The sequence below is a fragment of the Pleuronectes platessa genome, chromosome 13 (assembly GCF_947347685.1).
Source record: "Pleuronectes platessa chromosome 13, fPlePla1.1, whole genome shotgun sequence".
NCBI classification, from domain to species: domain Eukaryota; kingdom Metazoa; phylum Chordata; class Actinopteri; order Pleuronectiformes; family Pleuronectidae; genus Pleuronectes; species Pleuronectes platessa.
The window spans coordinates 13,339,181-13,351,068 of record NC_070638.1 but is presented as its reverse complement, the minus strand read 5'-3'; the positions used below and the strand labels follow the sequence as shown (position 1 = coordinate 13,351,068).

Sequence of the window (11,888 nt, the reverse complement as noted above, 5' to 3'; positions counted from 1 at the left end):
AGGGAGTTGGCTGTGGTGTTTTACGCTCGGTGGAGTAAAGCTGCGACTGTCAGACAGGAAGAGAAACTGTTGCGGTGAAATCTACCCATAATCCTCGTTTTTTAAAGACATTTAAAGACGCGTCTCAGTTTTTCACGGCGGAATGAGAATCACAACCCAGAATAGAAACACTGTCTCATCCCGTGTGAGCTGATCCTGGACCAGAGTCTGGTTTTATTAACTGGGAGGTCTCACACTGTCAGCTCGATGGAGCAGCAGCGGGGGGATGTGTACGGCTGCGGGGCCGGAGGAGCCTCCACCGGTCCGTCCACCATGCGTCTGTCCATCACCTCCACCACCGGCAGCCCGGTGGAGCTCACCGTCCCCCGGGGAGAGACCGTGGAAGGGCTGAGGACACGGATCTCCCAGAGGCTCCGGCTGCAGAGGAACAGAGCCGTGCTGCTGCATAAAGACAGGTGGGCTGCAGACCCTGCATGCTGGGAAATCATTAAGTGTGTGTGGGTGTGTTTCTAGCTATAGTTATGAGGGCCAATTTTGGTTCTACAGCATAATCTTGAGGACATTCTGACGTTGTGAGGACATTTTAGCGGGTCCTCAAATTCAATCGCTTTTTGAGGGTAAAGACTTGGCTTTAGGGTTAGAATCAGTTTTAGGTTAGAGTTTAGGGGACTGGTTAGGCATTTAGTTGTGATGGTAAGGGGCTGGGGAATGCATTATGTCAATAGGTGTCCTCACAACTATAGAGAGACATGCATGTGTGTGTTTGTGTGTGTGAGAGAGACTGTGTCCACATGATGAATACAAATTGCCATACATACAATAATACCAATATTACGAACCAGGCAGCTGACTGCAGGAAGACTGCAGGAGCTGGGAGTAGCAGATGGCAGCAAACTGACACTGGTCCCTGTCATCGAAGCTGGTTTAGTCGTAAGTCAAACGATGCACATCCTTCACTTGTCAACTAACGTTTACACACATGCATCAGGCTTCATGGAAATGTTCTGTTTTTACTGCCAGTGCTCCACTACCAGGGCTGAGAGGACTGTGATGGACGTTTTGGAAAGTTTAACCGAGTCTCAGGTGAGATTTTGATGTATAATGTAAAGGGCCACCGTATGCGGCAAACAGCTAGTAAGACAACTTGTTGAATGTGGTGCAGAAATAACAGTAATGTCCTTTGAAGAATTCCAACTATGCATTGGTGTAACATATTTTGTGAGACAGGTCAGAAAATACCTCAGACATTTCCAAAGTTAAAACCCTGGCTTCTTTGTGTCGATACACTATAATCTAAAGGACCAAAGTGGACTTCATGTAGTTCTCACTGGAGAACAACAGCTCAGCTGAGAATGGACAGGAAAAATGGGGAGAAATGTGCAAACCTACATTCTGCAAACATCACACACCCACACGCCTGCGCAGCTTTATCCTTATTAGAACATTGCATTGACTTCCATTCCCAAACCTTCATGCTAACGTAAACCATTCATTTGACGTATAGCAAGGTGATGCAGCTTAAAGTTAATGCAAAAGCATAATTGTCAAGATTTGTGTGAAATCATATTTGATTTATGATTAGGAATTTGACCTGCAGGTTTGTTTGTTGTAATTAGTTTTAGTGTTACATTTACAATGACTGTCTTGAGGAACAATTTACAAAATATGCTCAATTGTGTGGCTCTGCTCAAAACTATAGAGCTAAATGTAAACAAGGTATGACCTTAAAGTGCAGCTTACTGAATCAGGAGTTGTGCATGGATGATGGACATATAATTGACTGTGAATGATTCTGGCCCCTTTAAGGCCCCATATTTAGAAAAATCCTATATCTGCCCCTGGTGTGGTCAGTTCACCCAAACTCACTGTCACCGGCTGAAGTGTTTGTTTCCTGACTATCGTGCAGATCAGTGACTTCCTGTCTGGACACTCCCCTCTGACCATTAACCTGGGAATCGGTGCTCATGTGATGTACGTGCAGCTCCAGCTGTCGGCGCAGGATGTGAAGGAGCTGCAGCAGGACGGGGGCGTGAGAGTCCTGCAGACTGCTGGCAGCATGAGCCACCCTGGCTCTGCCTCCGCTACCTCACCTGCTCCCCAAACCCCCTCACCTCCATCTGCTGACTCTACATCCCCGATCCAACACAGCTTTCAAAGACCCAGAACTTCATTAATCACAACAGCTCCCACCACCCAGTCATCCACCACTGTCCCTAATGTAAACTGCCCACAGCGCTCATCTCTACCTCAATCCTGTCACTCTACACACACATCTCCCTGTGATCCTTCTCTGCCTTCTGGTTGTCTCGGCTGTCCTCAACCAGCAGCCACACCAGTCTGCTCACCTGCTCCGACCGGCTCCAGTCCTGGACCCCCTAGCCCAGTGCCGGCCTCAACCTTCAAAACGGTTAGCTCCACGTATTCTATTGCAGAAGTAAATAACATATCCTTCACAATAAAATTGTAAAAAAGTTAAGGAAACATCCAGTTGTTTCTTGTTCCCTTTTATTTCACAGATGGTGAAACCAAGAGATAAACTTTCCCTCTTTCTTTTTCACAGACTAGTGATAATTCGTCTTCAGCTGAAGAGCTGTGCAAGCAGCCAGGAGCAGTCATAGAGAGCTTTGAGAGCCACTCTCCAGGCGTCTTCTCCGGCACGTTCTCTGGTAAGTCTCTCTCTGTGGAAGCAGCAGAAAACACAACATACAGTAAAGCCTAAGCCTTCTCCAAAGGCCCAACAGGCCTCTTATGAAACCACCGTTAACATGTATTTAAACATGTCTGATTTTTTTTCCATCAAGATCCATAATTATTCTCTGATAAATCCAGGAAAATTATGAAAGCACCTGATCTCACAATTTTTGAGAAAGGGATAGCAGACCCTGGATCCTGACCAAAATGTATGGGTTCTCTCTTTACCTGTACACCATCCGCCCTCTCCAAATGTTGTGGTTATCCGATATTATTTTGTGTAATCTTGCTTACAAACAAACAATGTGGTTGAAAATATAACCTCCTCTGCTACAAAGCAGCTCAGTTCTCCACTGTGTTGGTTTGTACTTGTTCTTATTCATCCATATCAGGCTCTCACTCTCTCTTTCCTCTCCTCTGCCCATCAGGCAGTCTGGCTCCTCACAGTCAGACTGGTATCAGCCATCGGCGCCGTGGAGTCAGCATCATCCTCCAGATCCTCAGCGATCTCCTCAGAGCCGCCTGTCACCACCAGGGGGCACCGCCCACCCTGTCTCAGCGCCACTGTCCCGTTCTAAACAACCCAGTCAGGCCAGTGCTCACAGCAGAGGGGCCCAGCAGAGCAAGAGCCAAACCACAAGGGACCCAGAGGGCACAGCAGTGCAGCACAGCTCCAGGTCCGCTTGACCAGATTTCATGTTGAAAACACAGAGAACAAGCAACTGTGACCTTGAATATTGCGGGAATAACCCCCAAGACTACAGTAGTGGGATTCCAACATATATTTACAGTCAAAATGTATAGGCCTACAGGCCAGCTCAGGGACAACGGCAGATATATGGGTTCATACAAACAAAGAGAGAGTCTTAATCCAACCCTTCACAACAGAGGTTCAAGAGGTTTGCATGACACTGACCAAAGTTTCAGTGCTGTGCTAATTTTCAAATAGCTATTCACACAGGGGAGTGGGAGAACTGTAAACCTTAGCGACCTCAGTGTTATGTATGTGGGGTGAAGCCTACGAGTAAACCATACAAGTTTGACTTCATTTCTAGGTTCTCTTTGACCGAGAGGATGTAAGAGGGTTTTTTCACTTAATTTAACATTGCTTGAGGGGGCTGATCTTTATGAGTGTGGGCAAATCCAAATAAATATCCACATCTAGTGAACTTGAGTGGGGTTTCATAAAAAAACTGTTGAGTCTTTGTGGTGGTCTGCACTCTCTAAGCCATTGTAGTAACCTGCAATATGCCTTTAAATTATTTAGATTATTTCCTGACTGCTTTCATTATCAATTGATTAATTCTCTCTCTTGGGCTTACACGTTTGAACTTCATTTACCATGAATACTTTCAAAGCAAAGCATGCATGTGTCCTATTCCACATCAAAGAAAGATATTTTCTCCACTTCTTACTCTTCCAACATGAACATATTTCTCATGATTATATGACTAAGGGCAGAACCCACTTAAACACAACTTATATTTTGAGTAGTATGTTTGACAGTTTATTTCTTGTCTGTCCTGTAGATAAGGAGGGTCCCGCCCCGCGCTCATCCACAGAGGAGGATCAAAACTTGCAGTGTAAGCTTGAGCACCTCCAGTCTCTGATGCATCAGCGGCGCCTTCGCAGGCGGTCTCGGAGGAACTTGCACCTCTCACAAACTTCTCACCCGTACCAACAACGTCAACACCACCCCTAAAAGAAAACCGGACACAAGAGGTCCACTCACTGTGACAGCAGTGGCAGCTTACTGAAAAGAAGAAGCAACTAACATTGAAAAACCTTTGTGCAACAGGTGAAATAACAGTGGAGTAAACTCCCCCCAAAAAAAGACCAGAGGCTCTGTGCTTTGATTTTTATACTTTGAGTATTTCTGAGGAATGTAATATTAAAAGATCTGAGGACTGTAAATTCCTGTGGTTGTCGTCACACTGAGCTTATTTTCATGTCCGACCATGACATTGTTTTGCCACAAAAGCTTAGGTGTACTTTTTGTCTTGTTATATGTCTGTGTTGTTTGGACAAAGACCTCTTGTTGTGTGTGTTTTATGTGTAAAATGCCTTAACTATACATGTCTTGAATGTAAACTGTATGTTTTGACCTATGTAGACGATGTTGCTCAAAATATTTTGCTCATAATATTGTCAGGAGAAAATATGCAAGGAATAAAGGAAGAAATTTGAAAACCTGAACTCACTGAATTGATCAAGTCCTTTTCTAGTGGCCTATACATCTACTGCCCTTTGTCATTGAGAGCAACATTTCTCATGTTAATTCACTCAGGATTACTCCCCTAGCCACAATTAACACAATCACACATCCATATATCATATGTAGGACATATTAAGTAAATCTTCCATTTACTTCCTAGAGCATGTGATGATTTGGAAGCAATGAAAGGGATTACATCTGCAGAAAATGTCAGGCTATTTTCATTAGCTCAAAATGGATTATGACCCGAGACTGCAGATGCCCAGGACTCAGTCAAGTTATTCCTCACCCCTGGAGCAGAGCAGGGGGTTAAAGTGTTGAACTGTAGATGGTCTTGGAGGGGGGTTGGGGATGTCCTTGAGGTGGAAGAGACCAAGTGATCAAAAGACTTCATTACCACAGAAGTAAGGGTAACGGGACTGTAGTCATTAAGTTCTGTGGTCCTTGGTTTTTTGGGGATGGTGTCGAAGGATTTGAAGCAGTGTGGCATATAACATGTCTCCAGTGAGGTGTTAAAAATTTCTGTGAACACTGGAGACAGCTGAGCATCTGCTTTGTGGGGGGTTTCTCTCCTGAGGAGCTGGTTGACTCCCCTCTTCAGGATGGAAAGGGATGACACTGTGGTAGAGGGGGAAGGTGTGAAGGGTCACTGCGCCCTGCTGAGCTGTTGTTGGTGTAGACCATTGTCTTTCAAAACGACAGTAGAACTGGTTCAGCTGGTTAAAGGCACAATTAATTAATGGAGTGGGGGTTGAAGGTTTGTAGTTTGTGATCTGTCCAAGCCCTGTTCAGACAGGAGGAGAGTCGTTAGCATAGAGTGATGTTGGAAGTTCATCTCTAAACTTGGACTCTTTAAACCTATCCCCACTACTAAATGCCTTCTCCTTCATCAACCATAAAGGGATAGTTCACAGAATATTGATCTATTCACCACTATCCCAATGGAGAGGTAGGTGAGGTGTTTTAGTCCACTTGAGGTCACTTTGGGAGTTTCAGGGGTAAAAAGCATTACAGCTAAATCCAATACAATTGAAAGAATTGGGGTACCGATTCTTCTAACGTAAAGAAAACAACAGAACAAGAATAAATGCTTTGGCCTAAAAGTCTACTGTGATCCACGCACGAATGCTTGCTCCAGAGGAGGGTATCAGAGACATTTGAGCTGAAAACATGGTGTAAATGACTTAAATGTCTGGGGCTCAAGGGCACTTGAATGACATTCCATGAGGCATTTTATGATTTTCTCTTGTTTTTTTATACATGGTCACTTGTTACTTCAATTATATTGGATTAAGCTTTTGCACTGTTTACCCTTGAATGTGTTTTGTGGACTTAAACATGTCACTCAGCCCTCTATCCACATAGTGGTGAATAGATAATGAGGGAATTTTCCCTTTTTGGGTGAACTATCCCTTTCACTGTGTGAGTTTGGTCGTGCACCAGGGTTTGTCGTTGTTGTAACTCACCCTGATACAGCCATAGATATATGGATACAGCAGTCAGTCAGTGCAGTCCTAACGAGAGAGACAGAGAGAGAGAGAGAGAGAGAGCTTTCCTTTGCTGCCTGTTGGCGGGAATCAGGTTGGCCATGGCGTGGTCAGAATGTCCCATAATGCACCGCGGTGCACTATTGTGTAACAGTGATCCAGAGTGTTCTCTCTTTCTGATTCAATAAACTGTTTGTATTTGGGGAGTTCATGGCTGAGATTTGTTCAAATCAGCACAATAAGTAAGGAGTCCGGGTATGTCCGCTCCACGCAGTGTACGCGTGCGTGCTGCAAGTGTGCTACGGAACGTAAACATGTCTGCTGCTGTTGTGACTGTGTTCACATTGTCCCCAGTTCGGTTCAGAGGATTCCTGAGAGATAGAGTAATCAACAGATACCGGTCGAATTAAATGCGTCTTGTTCACATCACATGTCATTTTAACGGAAGCTTTTATCCAAAGCGACTTACATTTAGTGCATTAAACACCTACGATCCTCCACGATATCTACATCTACGAGGAACACCGGCCAATCCGAAGAAAAGTGTGCTTAATGAATTCCTCTCATGAAATAGTATATTATCTGCTTTCATAAATAAAAAGCTATTGATATTTATATTGGGGATCCTGGGTGTTGTATCACTTGTTATGAAAGCGAAAGGGAGCAAAACAATTCCTTTGTATATAGTTTTATATATATTTTTTTTTACAGATGGCACTTATAGATTCATGTGAGGATTTTTGTCCGTGACGGAGAAAGAGATTATTGACTGTCATTATTGACAAGATAGATGGACTGGGTTTTTGTTGAAAATCCACATCAGACATATCATTGATCACAGAGGAGATATTCTGCTCCCCCCACCCAATCCCGTGGCGGTTAGAGCAGCCGGGTCGATAGGTGGCGCTGTAGAGCCGCCGTGTTAGGTGTCGAATTTCGCAGAAGAAGATAGCTGGGTGCGCGCTGAAAAGCGGAGCGCCGCTTCCATTCTCCCTCATTCGACCTGCAGCTCCGCTGATCGTCCTTCCGCTCCTGACATAGAAACGGTAAATGCTCTTTAAACTTTGACGATGCGCACATTTCTCTTCGTGGTCTTTGTGACGTACAAATATCGATGCGACTTGTGTATTCTACTTGATGGTTATATATTTTTTAAAGAAATCTTGCCTCGAGACCGTAGCTCGATAATGTAATGGTGACGAACAAATGTGCGTTTCCCCCCCCATGCAACGACATTTTTTCGACCGTGTTAAAACAACCCTTTCTTCTTTTGTAAGGAATATAAGATCATTTGGATTCCGCTAATCTCTACAAACATGCTAATCGCTCAGTTATATAAGGTTGAGAATGAGGCAGCGGTAACTGGCGGGCCGTGAAACAAAGTGGACGCATCAGCTCGGCGCTACAAAATGGCGCCCACAGGAGAAGATGATAGCTGATCCGCTAACTGAGCCGAGGCATGCGTGTAGGCCCGAAGCCTTACTATGCACCAACAAGCCAATTGGTTTTTTTCCGACCAATCTCAATGAAATATAACTTATTTATGGTCTCGTTTGATGCCGCGATAACAGCCGGACTTTTTTTGCACGATTGCGCAGGGAGGGTTGGTCCTTACCTCGTGTAACGGTACCAGTGACCTACTTACACGGCAGTCGATGTTAGTAGCGAAGGTTTAACAAATTTGTGTTCTCTGTGCCTGTAGGTGTTGTTGGTGTGTTGTTTAACTACACATAAAAATGTCGGACGAAGGTAAATTATTCGTCGGAGGACTGAGCTTCGAGACCAACGAGGAGTCTCTCAGTGCGGCCTTCGGCAAATATGGAAACATGGAGAAAGGTAGCGCCTCCTACATTTCAATCTTCCCATTGATAAATCACAGTCCACTCGACACGATCGAGTATTTTAACGGGTTGAATTAATTTTTTTTTGACCGTTTCCCTTTTTTAGTCGACGTGATCCGAGACAAAGAGACCGGAAGGTCTCGTGGCTTCGGCTTTGTTAAGTACAACAACGCAGAGGACGCCAAAGATGCATTGGAGGCAATGAACGGCAAGGTAAATCATTTTATCATTGTAATCTATCAGTGTATTACATTTTAATATAAAAATGATTTAATGCTTTTTTGTATTTTTAGTATTGAACCGGTCCATCCATCGTTTTTCAGTGTGTTATATACACAAAGATATTAACGAGGGATTTGTGTTTCAGACTCTCGATGGCAGAGCGATTCGCGTTGATGAAGCGGGAAAGGGAGGTGGACGCCAGAGGACTGGTTTTGGTTCAGCACCACGAGGTGGCCGATTCACAAACTCCAGGGGGGGGAGGGGCGGACGAGGGTACTCTAGAGGGGAAGACAGTACGTATCGCAGCGCTCTTATTATTTGATTAATTCAAATTTATTTGAATATTTCTGTTTTTGTCCATTTGGTCAGTGCTAACTTATTTATTATCTTTTCATTAGATTTCGGTGGAAGTGGTGGCTTCAATGGAGACAGGGGATATGGGGACAGGAGCTACAGTGACAGAAGCTTTGGTGGTGGTGGTGGCGGCGGAGAGAGGAGCTTTGGTGGCGGCAGCAGCGGTGGCGGCTACAGAAGTGGCGGATACTCATCAGGAGGCGGCGGCGGTGGCGGCGGCTACAGAGAAAATAGGTAAGATGTGGAAACACTGAATGAAAACAATATAAGTTAATATTGAATGGGTGATAATTATTTGCTTATCAATTCAATTCTAATCAATTTCAACTTGTTTCTGAATTTTCAGGGGTCAGAGTGGATATGGCGATCGCTCTGGTTCCTACCGTGAAGGATATGACAGCTATGGTAAGCATGAATGATATTAATTTATGTAGACTTGTGTTGGGGCTGCCATTTTCAATCTTTAAACACGTTAATTCACCAAAGTTACACATGTAGTTGGTAGAATGGGATTTCTTAATCCTCATCATACATCCACATTGTATTACGGCAGTTTCACAGCCCCAACATGTGAAGACATGCATTGCGTATGCCCCTCAGTCTTATACTTGAGCCCAAGTTGATGTCTCGCTTGATACTGATGGCCGATCTTACTAGCCCCATCCCACTGTGCTAACCAGGCCGATTTGAAACGCCTTAGGAGGCATTTACTGCACATTGCTCGTATCTCAGCCGATGGAACCCTTTTAGGCCAGCAAAATGAGGGAGGGTTTTAGGACTGGGGGTTGAGGGGGATTTTGTGAGACTCCAGTGTTGGAACTTTCAGTGTCTTTACCTGTGTGCCCACTTCTTATCCTCAGCTACAAACGAGTAAACGTCTCCCTGATTCAAGATCATCACTTGGCTGGCTGTATTTCAAAGATGCGCTCCTCAAGAAAAATGTCCACGTGTTATTGCTGACCTTAGTTTTGTAGTTCTGTTGTAGTAGCTCAATTATCTTAAAACAATGTAGCCATGAGTTTTGGTCATTCCTTAACAACCCATGTTATAAATTGCAGTTCCAGACTCTAACCATGCTTGATTGGGCATCTTTTATTCCTCCAAAAGACCGTTTAACTAAAGGGCATCTCTGTAATCTGATAAGTACTATAACTTAAGTCCCATTTTGGGGATCAGACAGCTCTCCACATGGCTCTTGTTGAACAGCCACTACAGTCGCTGTAGACTTCTTGTCCAGCACATTTAGTGTTTCCTGATATGATTCTGAGTTTTTTTTATTGAAATATCTGACCTTTTTTTGTTTTTGTACTTCATTTCCCTTCTCAGTCTCTGACTCGACTACCACTTGTCAGGATTTGGACTGAGTGAGAAGAGATCCCTTAACTGTAGAACAGACCGGGGATTTGATGCTAAATTCCTTTTTACTATCAAACCTAGTTTAGCTGAGGCTCCTGTGTGTTCAATTTCCCAAAAGAGTGAATTCCTTTCAGACTGGTGAACTACACATCCGAAGTGGCCGGCTGTTCATGAAGTTGCAAATTGCAGCATGCTACAGTCTGTCCAAGGTATCTTCTGTGCTCAACATCTGCATTTTAAATGTGCTGTAAAATGGACTAATCTTGTTTAAGTGATCGAAAAATGTACCTTCGTTTCCCCAAAGTAATATCTCAACCGGGAACAGTTTTGTACTTTATGTTCTTTGTATGATCAACGTTTTTTTTCTTTGTCAGTTTGGCTTCATGGAGCCTATTAAACAGACTGTGGAAAATAATCTTGATTCTTTTGCCTTTCGAAACTATCGCATGGGGGAAGTAGAGCTGTAGGCTCGTGTGTTAATGTAATTTGCTGCGTGAGAATCAAGTCACCTGCGGAAAGCACTGACCTTAAACATGGATGTCTCTGTAGGGAAAATAAAAATTGGCAGTTTAGTCTCACGTTGTCTTGAAAAATACAGAATTTTGGTGAAATTTGTAAAAGTTCACTTGACAGTCTAATTTCCTAAGATCATAAAAGTTGCATTTTGGCCCAGTGAATTCTGAGTGTCTCAAACAACTTGTTAGTCAGATATGTTAATCGTAGAAAACAGATGTTAAGACATCTGACTAAATAGCCCTTTAAGTGGCACATGGAAATGCTGGGAAAACGTCAGCTGGTGTCTGGTCATGTTAATGCTTCATTACATTCAAGCGGTCAGCCACTTCAAAAACCTACAAGTCCTTGGAGAGCGAAGTGTTGCGTCTACCAACAAGTGCTCCTCAGATGAAAGCTGCTCTCTTGCCTAGGTCATATGTGGAGAAAGTAGGCCAATGCACGTGAGGTAAAAATCTCCTTTTGCTTTGCTCACATCCTTCAAACTCAGTTCTCATTGTTTCCATGAATACCTTCAAAATAAGTCGCTGTTTTAGTCCTCTGCTTCAGATGTCGCCTACCAACATGCCATGTCCTCTTCTGACACTTAAATTTTCATTCGAGGGGGGGAAGCTCCACTGTGACACTCCGGGAATGCAGAGCTCCACCTCGTCCACAAAAAGCATTGGCCTCTTAAGTCATGGATAGCACTGTGCTCAGTCCACTTCTGTTCACTGCATTAGTCCTCCAATTCGCTCCAGTAATGCCCCACAGCAGTCCTATTTGATGTGTAAGGTGTCTTAGACTATTCAGTTGTTTTTCTTTGCACCCTTACATATGAAATAAGTGGTGAGTTTCAGACTCATGAATAGTGTTGCATGCATATTTTTTTTATGTCTTCAAAAGCACCAGTTGCCAGACTTAATCCTTCTATTAATCTCTTTTTAGATTGAACATATGGTCTAAGGAAACACTGGATCCCCTCACAGCTCAAGTGGCAGCTTTAGAGCTCAGCAATAATGCAGTTGATCAGGTAAGTCGTGCACTAAATTACAACTGTTTATTGCATATTGTTGCATAAAGATCTGGAAGGTTACTGAATTCGTTTATTCCTGTTTCAGGGCCAACGTGCAGCAGATGTATGCAGTGGCTACATGGAAGGAGCCGGCCAACTGAACGGCCATTGCCTTCATGGTTATTCAATGTTGGCAGGATGAAAGAACTGTTCAC

General features: G+C 43.8%; 2 protein-coding genes and 1 long non-coding RNA gene across 3 annotated transcripts; 2 read left to right on the top strand and 1 right to left on the bottom strand.

Annotated features, from left to right (window-relative positions):
* On the top strand, positions 1 to 4,887 carry LOC128454052 (midnolin). Its single transcript, XM_053437212.1, has 7 exons — positions 1 to 455; positions 843 to 930; positions 1,021 to 1,083; positions 1,907 to 2,407; positions 2,561 to 2,666; positions 3,120 to 3,368; positions 4,221 to 4,887. The coding sequence occupies exons 1-7, from the start codon at positions 247 to 249 to the stop codon at positions 4,391 to 4,393; spliced, it is 1,389 nt and encodes a 462-aa protein (XP_053293187.1). The 5' UTR covers positions 1 to 246; the 3' UTR covers positions 4,394 to 4,887.
* On the bottom strand, positions 2,536 to 9,039 carry LOC128454055 (uncharacterized). Its single transcript, XR_008341593.1, has 3 exons — positions 6,373 to 9,039; positions 5,196 to 5,690; positions 2,536 to 2,678 (listed from the first exon to the last, which is right to left on the bottom strand). It is a non-coding gene; the product is annotated as an uncharacterized LOC128454055 (long non-coding RNA).
* cirbpa (cold inducible RNA binding protein a) lies at positions 7,300 to 9,600 on the top strand. Its single transcript, XM_053437213.1, has 6 exons — positions 7,300 to 7,439; positions 8,096 to 8,229; positions 8,341 to 8,447; positions 8,602 to 8,749; positions 8,855 to 9,044; positions 9,157 to 9,600. The coding sequence occupies exons 2-6, from the start codon at positions 8,130 to 8,132 to the stop codon at positions 9,227 to 9,229; spliced, it is 618 nt and encodes a 205-aa protein (XP_053293188.1). The 5' UTR covers positions 7,300 to 7,439; positions 8,096 to 8,129; the 3' UTR covers positions 9,230 to 9,600.
* Positions 9,601 to 11,888: the final 2,288 nt, after the last annotated feature.

Bases quoted from the DNA above. Each gene is read 5' to 3' on its own strand.
- cirbpa (XM_053437213.1), top strand. From the start codon at position 8,130: ATGTCGGACGAAGGTAAATTATTCGTCGGAGGACTGAGCTTCGAGACC. The intron at 8,448-8,601 runs GTAAATCATTTT...TTTGTGTTTCAG, and splicing joins TGGAGGCAATGAACGGCAAG to ACTCTCGATGGCAGAGCGAT. The intron at 9,045-9,156 runs GTAAGATGTGGA...CTGAATTTTCAG, and splicing joins GGCGGCTACAGAGAAAATAG to GGGTCAGAGTGGATATGGCG.
- LOC128454052 (XM_053437212.1), top strand. From the start codon at position 247: ATGGAGCAGCAGCGGGGGGATGTGTACGGCTGCGGGGCCGGAGGAGCC. The intron at 1,084-1,906 runs GTGAGATTTTGA...ACTATCGTGCAG, and splicing joins AAAGTTTAACCGAGTCTCAG to ATCAGTGACTTCCTGTCTGG. The intron at 2,667-3,119 runs GTAAGTCTCTCT...TCTGCCCATCAG, and splicing joins CTTCTCCGGCACGTTCTCTG to GCAGTCTGGCTCCTCACAGT.